Source organism: Pelecanus crispus, chromosome 3, assembly GCF_030463565.1.
Source record: "Pelecanus crispus isolate bPelCri1 chromosome 3, bPelCri1.pri, whole genome shotgun sequence".
NCBI lineage: Eukaryota > Metazoa > Chordata > Aves > Pelecaniformes > Pelecanidae > Pelecanus > Pelecanus crispus.
This window is the reverse complement of record NC_134645.1, coordinates 131,997,252-132,011,103: the sequence shown is the minus strand read 5'-3', so window position 1 is coordinate 132,011,103 and position 13,852 is coordinate 131,997,252. Positions and strand designations below refer to the sequence as shown.

The 13,852-nt window shown below is 48.9% G+C and overlaps 1 protein-coding gene across 1 annotated transcript in view; it reads right to left on the bottom strand.

Moving 5' to 3' along the window:
* Positions 1-13,852, bottom strand: part of OTOF (otoferlin) — a 120,947-nt gene that overhangs the window by 88,184 nt on the left and 18,911 nt on the right. The window contains exon 3 of the mRNA XM_075708605.1: positions 11,886-11,974. Coding sequence (XP_075564720.1) covers positions 11,886-11,974 — 89 coding nt within the window. The remainder of the gene's footprint in view (positions 1-11,885; positions 11,975-13,852) is intronic.

The window sequence follows — 13,852 nt, the reverse complement described above, 5'->3', positions numbered from 1 at the left end:
CCCACATCACTACAACCTCCTTTGAGTCATAACGCTCAGCACACCTGAACTCTGCAAGGTGAGAGGGATGCGATATGCCAGGACAAAGAGGAAACACACAGCCGACTTCCACATGACAAACCGAGTTGTGTTTGGCACATCACCATTGGGTGATTGCAGTTGGACCACAATAAGTCCAGGGCAGAGGCTTACTGATCCGCTTTACATGGCTCTGCTGCACAAGACTTCTCCATGTCCACCTCCTGCCTGGCAGGGCTTTGCTCTGCCCTGGAGGCAGAGCTGCCAAGGCAGCTATCTCTGAATGTCTCAGGCTGCCTCCAAGGAGGACTTTGGGCTCAAGATCTTGCCCAGAGATCATTTTAAAGCTACCCTAGATGTAAAAAAAAAAAAAAAAAATGTTGTCAGGTCAAGTGTGTTTGTGTCTTTGTGTAAAGAATAACAGAAGTGGTCTCTTCTTTTCCTTTTTTTCCCTTTTCCAGATACCCAAGTTGCCCAGGGATATCAGATCTGGCATTTGTTGGGGTTTGTGGGAAGCCCACCTATGCCCTGTGTGCTTTTAAAACATAAATATGAGGCTGATTAATCTTCAAAACCTCCCTTTCTCCAAAAGAGACTTTGCTCAATGACCAAAAATATGTTAAACAAAACCAAACAAAATCCCAAAAGGCAAAAAGCCCCGATGCAGCTCAAAATCATCAGGGTTTAACATGCCCTGATGATTGCTCATTTTCCTCTCTCCCTGGGGAAGGGTCCATCCCACCTACTTGTAGCTGTCCTGCAGTTCACCATTAGTCCCTGAGCTCTCTGTGCTCAAACAGAGGGACTGTCCCCGTTCGAGGGAAATCCATCCCAGATGCCTTAGATGTATCTGAGTTGGGGAGAAAATGCTCATAAGAGGTTCTGGTCTTTCTCTGCTGACTGCTGGACTTAAACCCCATGACCAGGTTACAGGCAGGCAAAGCTGGGCAGTGGGAATTGTCCTGTTGCTGCCAGAGATCTCCACGAAATGTGTTTTCCTGGTGATGCAAAATAAGTTTGGTGATCAGTCCCAAGAAGGAAGGTCTCCTCTTGAAAGCACCCAAACACAAACTCCTCCAGACCTCCAGGCAGAGGATTTGAATTTCTAGCGTTACAAAAAGAGAACAGCTTGAACGCCAGCAAAGTATCACTTCCCTTAGGTGCCAAACATCCTCAGGAGGTAATAAAAAATGAAAGAAAGGGCTCAAACCTCTTCCTCTGCACAGCCTGCACTACAAAAGCCACATCATCACTTGCTGGCCATGTCCAACTTGAGCTGAGCCAGCTGTCCCAGCTGCTTTTTCCCCTGCTCGCTTTACTCTGGCTCTTGGTGAGCCAAGATGATTTGCAGCCCCTCCTGGGAAGTTCTGGACTCTGCTCACCTCTGTCTCAACGGCTTCCCTCCTCCATGGGGCTCAGCGTTTCATCTCTTTTTTTCACGTGCCAGCCTTGCCTTGCAAAACTGGGCAAGTTGTACAACATGGTATCACTTGCAGAAAGGCTGAGCTGATACCTCTGCAGACACCTTGGCTGATTAGCTTGCATCTCTGACATGGTATGGAAACTTCTACCTTTTCAGGTTCCTGCCCCTGCTGACATCAGTCCTCTCAGGTCATAACCAAGCACACCCTGTCCATCTATCTCTTAATGAGACTTCAGACTTGCTTGCGGCAGCCATCCCATTGCAAGGGACTTCGTGTAGGACAAAGGTTTCAGGTAGATGATAACATCTGCTTGTGGACCAGGCAGTTGTAGGTCTACCACAGACACCAGCCCTAAGAGCTTGGAAGATAAGCTGGGCTTTATGAACCTCAGGCTCTGGAGCACTTGCCACCCACCCTACTTTGTGGAGGGGTGTGTGAGGGGAGACCCTGCTCACTGGACTGATCCCCACCATGCTCATTGTGCATCAACTGGAAAAGAAGTTGGACTCGGACCTTCTTTGGAGGTGAATAATCCCACAGCTCAAGAAGTGCAAGGGAAAATGGAGAAGGAAAAAAAAGTGTTAGTTTAAGAAAAAACATGAAAAGAGAGAGTGCAGCCCATGGATCGGGAGGATGGGGGAGCCTGGGCTCTCAGGAGGACAAATCCATTTGTAATGGTATCCCAGATACACCAGGAAGGACTGCAGTTCATCAAAGCTTGTCATCCCAAGTACGAGTCTTCTGACCTATGGAAGATGTCCACCTTAGGACTCCTGGGGCCAGAGTGTGTTCAATCCGTTCATCTTTGTGTTCAATAAACTCACGTAGATTTTTCTTCCATGAAGATGTCAAATTCACTTTTGAACCTGTAAACTTTCAGTAACCGCCAGCTCTCGTGGACAGGACTCTTCCACAGCCCACCCAGCATCACCTGAAGACCCACTTCATCCTGAGCCCGCTCCTGCTTTGTTTCATGTCTTCCAAGTTTTTCTACTGAAACAGATGAAGAATAAGTGCTTCCTCCCCAGTTTAACCTTGTGGCTATTCATTATGTCCTCTTTTGAATTGAGGAGGACTGATTTAATTTATAGTTCCTCATATAAAAGCTGTTCCAGAGCTTTTGTCTCTTCTATTGGATCCTTTTTGCTCCTGCACAGTTAATCACACAAAATCAAAGCACTTTTACAACCAACAGCTTGTTGCAAAGACAGCCTATAACAGCATTGGAAAGCAACTTCTTGTGTTTCCAGCGCTGAAAGGATTAGTGGAAAAACTTGTTTTAATGATGTTTGGATAATCAAGGTTACTGGATTGCTCCCAACTACTAGGACAGGTGTCATAAGATTCCCTCTAAGAGACCTGCCTGGACTGGACTTCACATAATAAAGTCTGGGGATCTGAATCACATATGCAAATGACAAACATAAATTCCAAGTTGGGCAGGTGGCCCCCAAATCCCATAAGATCTTCCCATATAATTTTTTTTGTCTTATTGGTGAAATTAGGAAGGGAATCTAAAAAGTTCTTTGGGACCGAGACAAACGCAAACCAAGCATGAGGCTGGCATGCCGCGATCTTATGTAAACATTTGTCTGGGTTACAAGCACACTTAGTTGCATTCAAAGAGATTTAATGGTTTTCTGCCTTTTAGCAATTCTCTAGACAAAAATAACATCTTAGTGTGTGCACCAGCGGCATCGCTCATCCAGTGGTCTGGTGAGTCAGATGCAGACCCCTGGATGCAACCTCAGGGTGTCCCTGGGATCTTCCACAGATCTCCCAGGGAAGAAATTGGGGACAACTGAATCTCCTGCATCACTGACGATGCTCCAAGGGCTGCAGGTCAGACCTCGGCAATGTTTAAGCAAGCTGGGCAGCAGAAAGGCTTGCCCAGCTGCAGTCCAAGCACCATCTCAAGGAAACCGTGACACCTTCTGGTTTGCAAAACCCAGCTCTTGCAGCTCCCTGCCTGCCCAGAGTCTTCGTGCCGCTCTGCGCGGGGAGGGCACTCAGACAAGAGGGGAAACCTACTGCACCAGAGTTAATAATTTTTTCCGTTATACTCTTCCTACAGTGATTCTGCAGCGGATTATTTTCTGCGGATGAAATGGTGAGCACCCTGGTTTCTGCAAGTTGAAGGCAGTTTCATACAAGTCTTGGATTCTGCAAAGATCTTAATTGCCAGAGAAGCCAGAGCACAAAGGACAAAACAAAGCTCTATTTTTATCCCGGAGAGCACAGTGCTGTATTAAAAGCCTTTGGTATCAGTCTCTTTGTCTCTCTGACGGGTAAGGAGAGCCGGCTCCTGCCTCTTCCCCGTGGGTATCGGTTTTCTGCAGGGGGATGTTATCTCTGCCCCCACCCCTGCATCGCCCGTCAGGCTGGCGGGGAACTGACACGTTTGTAACGTGGCTTTCAGCTTTCGGCCAGATCCAGTTTCTGCTTCTCACCCCGGAGAGGAAAACAGTGACATAGAGGAAAACAAACCACCTGGAAGCAAAAGCTCTTAGTTCATAGAATCATGGAATCACGGAATGGTTTGGGTGGGAAGGGACCTTCAGAGCCCACCCAGCCCAACCCCTGCAGTGAGCAGGGACAGCTTCAACCAGAGCAGGGTGCTCAGAGCCCCGTCCAACCTGGCCTGGGATGTTGCCAGGGATGGGGCATCTTCCACCTCTCTGGGCAACCTGTGCCACTGCCTCACCACCCTCAGTGTAAGCAATGTCTTCCTTAGATCCAGTCTAAATCTATTCTTCTTTAGTTTAAATCCGTTATTCCTTGTCCTGTCACAACAGGCCTTGCTAAAAAGATTCTCCCCATCTTTCCTGTAGGCTCCCTTTAAGTATTGGAAGGTCGCAATAAGGTCTCCTCGCAGCCTTCTCTTCTCTAGGCTGAACAACCCCAACTCTTTCAGCCTTGTTCTTGAGCAGCCTTCCTCGTCCTTAAGGGATGTGGTCGTTGACTGGTGTTGTCCTTGTTTTGTGCACAAGGAAAACGTGTGGCCCAGAAGAGGCCTGTCCAGGCTGTCCCAGCAGGTCAGGAATGGGAGCAGCAGCAGGGACCAGACCTCCTGCCTCAGGGCCGATGCTCGGTGGCCACTGGACCACACAGCCATCCTCTCTGATGTCTCACCAGCACGGCGTGCCGCCCTGGCTGCTGCCTCCACTTGCTTCTTGCATCTCTGCCCTCTCCTGTGCATACGGTCCTCCACCCCACTTCGCTCATATGTGTCCCGCAGTGTCTTCTCCTGCTCAGGCACACTCAAATCCACATCTGTGACCTCACATCATGCACCCGTCTCCTGCACATGCCCTCTCCCAGGGCCCTTCACTGTGGGACCACATGCTATGAATTTTCACCCACCTTGAAGGAATTTTGTAGGTCTCCCAGGGGATGAGAAGACAAAGGGCAGAGGTGAACTGAGTTTCAGTAGGATCTCAGTATTTCTACCCAGGTCACCCCACCATGCAGCAGTTATTCGGTTTCACCACCTGCTTTTCAGGATGGGATACATGGCATCAGATGAAGCATCTCACGTCTGTAGGATGGGTGTGTAGGACCCATGATTATTGGTCCTTCTCTCACGTGGAGCATTTTCAGTCTGCACCTACACTAGTAAATTAACCACGGGCAGAATGTGGCACTGCCCCTCATCCACCCCCACTGGAACAGGGCATCCCTGGGGTGGTTTGGATGGGTCTTGGCTGGAGAGGAGTTTCCCAGCCTGGGGACGCCCTACCCAGTCAGGGGCTGGAGACAGGTTTCTGGGCTGGAGACACTGCTGGTCTGGCCCATCTGACCTGTCCTCATGAACTAGCTCCCCACCTCCATGCTCTGCCCCTTTCTTTGGGCACTCAGACACGCAGAGCCCTGGGGAACAGCTCCCAGGGACAGCCACTGCCCCGGAGCCAAGACCCACCAGAGCCCACAGCCCCGTCCAAGGAGCCAGCACACAATCAGCTGCTGTACGGATGCTGCGGTACCTGGCCTGGCCCAGAAAGGATTATCTTACCAGCTAATTAGCTGCATGCTGATGGCCACTGAGGCAGGAAACAAAAGCAACTCAATGAGCCACGCAGCCATGTCTCGGCGCCAGCCCCCTCCATTATTCGGGGTGGACCTGCATCAGGTGTCATGCCTTTATCTGGGGCTTTGATAAATAGTGCTAAGCAGCTGCATGTGAATTATTCACAGAGACCACGGCTCACCTTTCCAAACCCCAGTGCCAGGGCTCTGCTTCTCCCCGGTCCTCTCCCTCCTCTCCAAGATTTATGTCTGTCTGTCCTCCTCCTACAACTCATTTCTTTGCAAGGATGGGCTGTAGTTACAGCACTGGCTTGTGACCCTGGGCTTTAATTTTGGTTTTGTACCACAGATTCCTTGCATTCCCTTGAGGGAGATGCTCAGCACCAGCTGCCCGGGATGGGATGGGCCCAGGATCATTGGCTGTGCCTTGGTACTAATATCCTGGTGTAGGCATTTCTTAGCCAGCAGGAGAAATGCTGTGAGTCTGAACAGAAATCCCTGGATAATCCTTTTATATTTATGACTTGGAGTAGTCTATTCTGCAGGTTGATTCCTGCCACGGGTGCTCAGGTCTGAAAGGTATTCCTTCCTCTGTCAGTAGGCAGCTTATAGGGTTGGACTAAGGGTCTCCTGTTGTTGCCTCTTTTTGGCTCCTGGTTGTCTTCTGCTTCAGGGAATCATGGAATCATAGAATTGTTTAGGTTGGAAAAGACCTTTAAGATCATCCAGTCCAACCATTAACCTAACCCTACCAAGTCCACCACTAAGGGTAGAGGAAGAATTAATTTGATGTTTCCTGGCTTGGTGGCTGGATTATTTTTTAATGGAAGTAAACTGAGAATAGAATCATTAAGGTTGGAAAGGACCTCTAAGATCATCAACTTCAGCCTTTTCAGCCCATCCTTCAACCACGGCCAGTTCTCAGATCCTTGTGTCCATCGCACGTCGCCCTGGGGCAGAGCACGCTTTGCTGCTCCTGGCTCTCCCAGACCCCTCTGCAGCCACTGGGGATTCAGCTCTGTCACCTAACCATGAGTTGCCACGCAGATGTCCTGGGATGTCTGAGACAAACACAGGGCTGGCAGACACAGCTTTGGATCTCTAGGAGACATGGGTCCTTCCAGAAGCTGGATACTCAAAGGGCACTGGAGACCCATGTGGGCACCTGAGCTGAGCCCTAACTCCCCATGGACACCTACAATGCAGTGAGGGGAGATGAAGCCCCTTTTGGGATTCTGCTTCCCACTACTGTCAAGGGAAAGGCAGGGGAGATGTCTTGTTTGGCGTTTGCTGAAGGGGCTCTCTGATCCCGGCTCCTTTCCTGGGCTGGGCTGCAGGGATGGGCTGCTCCAGTGGCCCAAAGCAAGGATGGGCAGGAAGGAGAGCACACAGTGCTGGGTCTCTTAATTGCTGAGGGACAGGCTGAATGCACGCTGCCACAGACACGCTTTGGGGTTCATTTTACTGCTGTCTGTAAATGCCAGCATGAGGAAACAGTTTCTAACCTGAAGGGCTTTTTAATTTGGCAGAGAGAGACAGAACAGGTAATTAAACTCTGGCAAACCTGTGCAGGGAGGTGCTGGATATTCCACCGCTGTGCTGAGCACTCCACCACTGCCCCGGGCAGCTCATCTGATGCTGCTCGGAAGCAGGGCTGGTCCAGCTGTGTTCCACAGCAGGGCGAGAGGAGATTCTGACCGGGGTCTGGCTGCTGGGGAGGACAAGCTCTGCATTTTAATACTTAAAGGGCGCTTATAAGAAAGATGGGAACAAACTTTTTAGCAGAGCCTGTAGCGATAGGACAAGGGGGAATGGATTTAAACTGAAAGAGGGGAGATTTGGACTAGAGAGAAGGAAGAAATTGTTTACACTGAGGGTGGTGAGGCACTGGCACAGGTTGCCCAGAGAGGTGGGAGATGCCCCATCCCTGGCAACATCCCAGGCCAGGTTGGACGGGGCTCTGAGCACCCTGCTCTGGTTGAAGCTGTCCCTGTCACTGCAGGGGTTGGGCTGGGTGGGCTCTAAAGGTCCCTTCCCACCCAAACCATTCTGTGATTCAATGATTCTATGATTTCAAGGTAAATGCACCCCAGAAACAGGAGCAGCAGCTCCCATTCCAGCCTGTAACGATGCGAAGTGGGTGAATATGCTGAATAAATATTTCTGTTGGTTGTTGCAGGCCAGGGGTCGTTTGTGGGTAATCATCATAAAAGAACCAGCAGCCTCTGGTCCGCTGGTATCAATTGTTAATGAAGTGGGAATAATAGAGAATGCCAGCATAACAAAGAATTCATACAGGGTGAATGGGGAGGGCTGGGCTAACCTGGGAGCCATCCTAGGAAAAGAATAGGAAAGCTTGTACAGGATTCAATGAATAAGTAATTAAAAACTGGAGCGTAATCAATGACATTCAAGGTAGGTTTATGAGGAGATAGAGCCTGTCAAAACAAGCTTGGTTTGCTTCTTTGGAGTCTGTTTGTTTGGTAACTGCATGAAAGGAGCAGGTTCTTACAAAATGGTTGGTTTAACAGTGCCTGCTATCAGCGCTACACACTAGCAAGAGCAGATTACTGGAGAAACGCTAAAAATAGGGCATCAGCTGAGAATCATCTTTGAATGACAGTGCTACGGTGCAGTTTTGCTATTAAGCCCATGACTACTACATCAGTGACTGGGATGTGAAAATAACTTACAATCAAATTTTCAAATACTGTGAAGACTGACAGAGCAGCCAACCAGGAGAGAGTGGAGGCAGACACAGAGCAGCGGGGACCTTGGGATGCGCCTGAGCCAAACAAAAAGGGCACTCGCGTGCCAAAAACACTTCCAAGAAGCAGCATCTGCACCTCAGGCTGGCAGAAAACAGACCCAACATCCATGAACGCGACAGCTCCGGAGAGTGCGGTGCACCAGCAGCCTGGCACGGTGAATGAACAACCAATTAATCCATAACTGCACGAACAGAGGTGGGGTGGGGGAGAAGAGAGATGTGTTTCACCCTCAGTCTGTAGGGCTGGGGAGATGCAGGGCAGAAGTGGATGCATCCAGCCTGTGCCTGTATTTTAGAGGGAGGATGCTGAACGTTGAACGCCAGCGGGATAAAGAGCTGCAAAGGCGATATGAGATGGTAAAAACCACTGTGCAATGAGACGTGCCACGAATGGCCTTCTCAAAAACAAGACTGGGAGGTGCTTTGGCTAGAAATGGGGAAGAGCTTTCAAAAAGGCAGAAAATGCCAACTGAATCAGCTTTCAAAAGGGCAGAAAATACCTGCCGAGCAATGGGCAGAGATGCTCCTGGTTTCATGTGCTCTAGACACCACGATGGGGGAGTCCCGCTGCCTCAGCTCAGACTCCTGGATCCCTGGGACAAGAGCCACCGCATGTGAAGGTTTCGTTGTACCAAGGGGGGACTAAATGATGGAAGAAGGCAATTCTCATGGGGCGTTGGATCTAGATTCCTGCTCACTGCAGATCTGGTCATCCCTTAATGGTGAGAAATAAAGTTAATCATAGAATCATCGAATTGTTTAGGTTGGAAAAGACCTTGAAGATCATCCAGTCCAACCATTAACCTAACATTACCAAGTCCATCACTAAACCAGTTCAGGGGAGAGTAGCAACCCCAGGCCTCCTGGCTTGGTGGCTGGATCACTTATAATGAAAGTAAAAACTAGGAGTCATTAAGATTGGAAAGGACCTCTGAGATCATCAGTCCAACCATCAACCCAACACCCCCATGTCCACTAAACCATGGCCCCAAGTGCCATGTCTGCCCGTTTTTTGAACCCCTCCAGGGCTGGGGACTCCCCCACCTCTCTGGGCAGCCTGTTCCAATGCTTGACCATTCTTTCTATGAAGAAATTTCTCCTAATATCCAATCTAAACCTCCCCTGGTGCAGCTTGAGCCCATTTCCTCTCGTCCTATCACTTGTTCCTTGGGAGAAGAGACCAACACCCACCTCACTACAACCTCCTTTCAGGCAGTTATAGAGAGCGATAAGGTCTCGGAGCGATGGCACTGCTCAGTTCATGTTGAAGATGGGGTTGCAGCACACAAGCATCAGTTGAGCTAGCTAAGATCATAGCAGAAGATAAAAAGATGCAGGCTTCATCCTGGGCAGTGCAAGCCCAACTAGGACGGTGGGACATGGCTGCAGCCTGCTCCTCTGCAGCATCAGCAATTGCTGCTCAAAGGCAAGGCTGATCGGTGCGTGCTCCTCTGCGGCAGCCCAGGCCCTCATGAGTGAAAGACCAACTGAGGAAAATGTCCAAAGTGATGAAAATGATAAAACAAAAGGCCATCTTGGAAGTGGAAGTGGCTCTTATACAGCCAACCTCTTTGCATGTGCAGCTCACCAATGGAAAAAAGGCATTTCAAGCAATTTGGCTGAACTAGCTGGATATCTTATTTTGTGTTGGGTATTTGGAAATTTCTAAGAGACTTTGGTCATCTTGAAGGTGGAAGGAATTACCCAAGTGATGACTTTCTCAGCCTCTAATCAGTGCAACCTGCTGACATGCCCTGGCCTTTCCAGTTCCCAGTTCTATGGAGGAACAGTGACAGTTCTTCATTTCCAGACATAGAAACACCACTTTGTGCTTTTTATTGCATCTTTCACGTAGATTTCCCCCCCCCCCCTCCCAGGTTTTAAGACAGATAGAGAGAGAAGGGGTTGCTTCTTTCTGTGCACAGCATGCAGAATTGCTGTCCAGGAGGTAAATTGGGTACATCCTGAGGTGCAGTTTGTTAGGGTAAAAGCATCTGATTCAGTTGGCATGTTTTCATTCCCTTCTGCTGGGTAATGAAGACACGAAGGTCCAAGTCATCACGGATGGAGGGATGCTGGCTGCACTAAGCCTGTGCAAATGCATGGCAGTATCCAGGCTGCTTGCTCACACCAGGGGAGTAGAAAGTGAAGGAAGGTATTGAAGGAGTCAAAGAAAAAAACCACTGCTGTCATGGATGCAACACAAAGAGTAGGTTCCAGAGGCTGGAGCTGATGCTGGCTGGGGAAGGAGGTGGATCTCCAGGTCTGCACCTGTCCATCTCGGGCTCCCGTCGCCCATCTGTTGCCCACAGCCCCTGAGGAGCCCCCTCTCACATGGACCCTGGGACAGTTCAGGGCTGCAGAAACAATTCAGATCTCCTAGTCCATGTGCCCATCATGCAGGAACTTAGCGACCGCCACAGCTGCACTACCTCAATGCAGGTGCCTACAGGAGGTAGTCTGAACACAACTCAAAGTGACCTGTACTACATACAGCTCCTCTGGCAGAGCTGAGGTCTCCCCACAAGCCCTGGACCACTCTTCTGCCTGTATCTGCCATCCATTCCCCACCCAACTCATCCACCTGGGCTGGGACCCTCTGGGGGCTCTTTGCCTTTCTCCTCCCAGAAAGCAACTGAATAAACCAAGTTTTTTTTCAAGTCTCCTTCTGCTACTCAAGCTCCTACTTAAAAACAAGATGAAGGTAGGGAATTTTTTTTTTCTGTTTGTTGTTTGGGGTTTTTTGTTTTGTTTGTGGGATTTTAGTGGCTTTTTTTTTTTAAATCATGTATATTTAGCATGCCTGCCCTGCATGCCATCTGTCTGTCTCCTCATTTTTTTGGCTCCGAAGCAAGCTTTTGCATGAACATGTGCCTGGGAGATGTTCAGGACACCCTGCTGAGCTTCAGCTGGGGAATACACTGGATTCCAGTGCAAAAATGTTAGTGCAACGTCCAATGACAAGCAAGAGCCCTTCCTCGGCTCTCTTCTTCCTTTCCCCTCTCTAATGTCAGTGTAAATGTTCTGTAGGACAATTCACATATGCCACTCACGTTTTTGTGAAATGCTCCCATATTTTTGCAATGGCAGCATGGAGAAATGTATGAAATACACTAAGGCAGAAGGGACAAACTTTCCTTCTCTCGTGTTCATTATTAATGTGGGGGCAAAACTTAGACTGTAAGAAACCCTAAAAAATGTTCATAGCATTGCACATAATACATAAGTCCTGGCAACCACTATAGTATCTATGTGAGAAAAAATTAGAAGATAAATAAACACTTGCAGAATTTGCAAAAGCTGGGGAGCTAAATTTGGGTATCAACTTCCACTTTGATAATTAACCAAAAGGTTTCAGTTTCTCTTAAACACATGCAAATTGTATTGAACCAAACAGCAGCACCGTGGGAAAACCATGGCACAGACATGGCACTGACCACCGTCTAGTCGCTGGTGGTTAGCAACCTTACTTGCCGAGCTGTGCACATTGCATCTGAGCTTCCTTGCCCTTCCATGGAGACATCACCAACATCTTCCTCACCCTCCAGTCTTCACACAAAAGAGCTCCAGCTCAAGCAGGAGCCCCCTCTTCCCACCGGAGCGGACCCAGGGGGTCGGGGGGAGAGAAGGACAGACCACGCTCTCACCTGTTGGTGAAGACTTTGCTGTAGTTGAACACCTGGATCTCCAGGATCTCATTCCCGTCGATATTGCTTGCCACCGGCCAGCGGAAGGTCTGCAGAGAAAGGACAGGAGGGAGATGTCAGCCTTGTTTCAGGGAGCTGCTGCAGAGGCGATGGGGATGGAGCTGAGATGACCATGGAAAAAGGTTAACTAGCCTAACTAGCCAGAAGACCATGAAAAAAGGCTAACTAGCCTAACTTTCCCTGCAAAAAGGCAGACAGGGCTGTTTTACAGAGGTCTCATGAAGACTGTGCCTCGGTACCAAATATTCGTGTATATATATAGTATGAATATTAATACACATTGTATAAATGTGTATATATATATTATATGTATGCACACACACTTTACATTTATACATTTATACATATATACACACAATATTGTCCTGGTTTTGGCTGGGATAGAGTTAATTTTCTTCCTAGTAGCAGGCACAGTGCTGGGTTTTGGATTTAATAGGAGAAGAATGTTGATAACCCACTGATGTTTTTAGTTGTTGCTAAGTACTGCTCATGCCAGTCAAGGACTTTTCAGCTTCCCATGCTCTGCCAGATGCACAAGAAGCTGGGAGGGGGCACAGCCAGAAGAGTTGATCCCAACTGCCCCAAGGGCCGTTCCATACCATACGGCGTCATGGGCAGTATAGAAACTGGGGGGGGTTGGCCAGGGGCAGCGATCGCTGCTGGGGGACGGGCTGGACAGCTGTCAGTGGGTGGTGAGCAATTGCATTGTGCATCACTTGGTTTGTATATATTATTACTATTATTATTATATTGTTATTATTATTATTTTACTTTATTTTATTTCAACTATTAAACTGTTCTTATCTCAGCCCAGGAGTGTTTCTCACTCTTACTCCTCCGATTCTCTCCCCCATCCCATCGGGGCAGGGGGAGTGAGCGAGCGGCTGCGTGGTGCTTAGTTGCTGGCTGGGGCTAAACCATGACAAATATATATGTATATATATATAAAAATCACTTTAGATTGTGGTTTTTTTGTTTCCCAAGCCAAGAAGTCTGTCTGCCAGGCTAAACCACTTGAGCTGCCTTCAGTTCTCCAAGTCAAGGGTCTCCTGTGACCACCCAAAGCCAAGCTCTCAGTGCATCACGGGACAGGAACGTGACGCCCCAGAAGCAGAGGCAGCGGGGTTGAGCCCTGCATCACTGACAGGAGTGGCAGGACTGCATTCAAAATCTTGAAAGGAAAGTGCTTATCAAGCAACTTCACAGGAAGAAATTAGTGACTTTTCAGAAATATGCCAACACTCATTTTTAAGCTATTTTTCCCCCTTTTACATTTTTTTGCAGTGAGTCAAGGAAGCAAATGAAAAAAAAATCCTGAAGTGTAAAAGAAAACTAGAAATGGCCCCACGATAATGATATAATTTTGCTTATGGTCTGGCCTCACTGCTTGTTCTGCAGCCACGCTTACTTTGGGGTCTCCGTCGTGGGGATGTAACTCAACCCTTCCCCTTACAGCACGTGTGCTGCTCTCTGCTCGCTCCTTCCCACTGCTTTGATGCTCCAACAGCCAGTACTAGCTAGGTTGATAAATGCAACCAGCAATCCCAAGATTAATTACGAGCTGTCTGTTCCCTCCTGCCATCACCATGCCTCTCTGGCCTGAGAATTTGTGCTACCCTGACTGCTCAGGGCTCCCCGACACGTGCAGGTGGAGATGCATCAGCCCTGTGGTCCTGCCCCCAGCCTCTCCTCTCCACCACGACCCTCAGACACATTGGTGAAGGGGACAGAGTCCACCATGTCACGAACACAGCAGCAGCCCATCATCCTCTCACAATGTTCTGGATGTTAAACTGGTCCCATCTATTATATCCAGCTTCAGCTGGGCAGAGAACTCCCCATCCTGCCTCGCAGCGGAAGGCGGCGTTGCCAGGGTCTGCCCAGAGAGACCAGAGCTTAGACCTTCT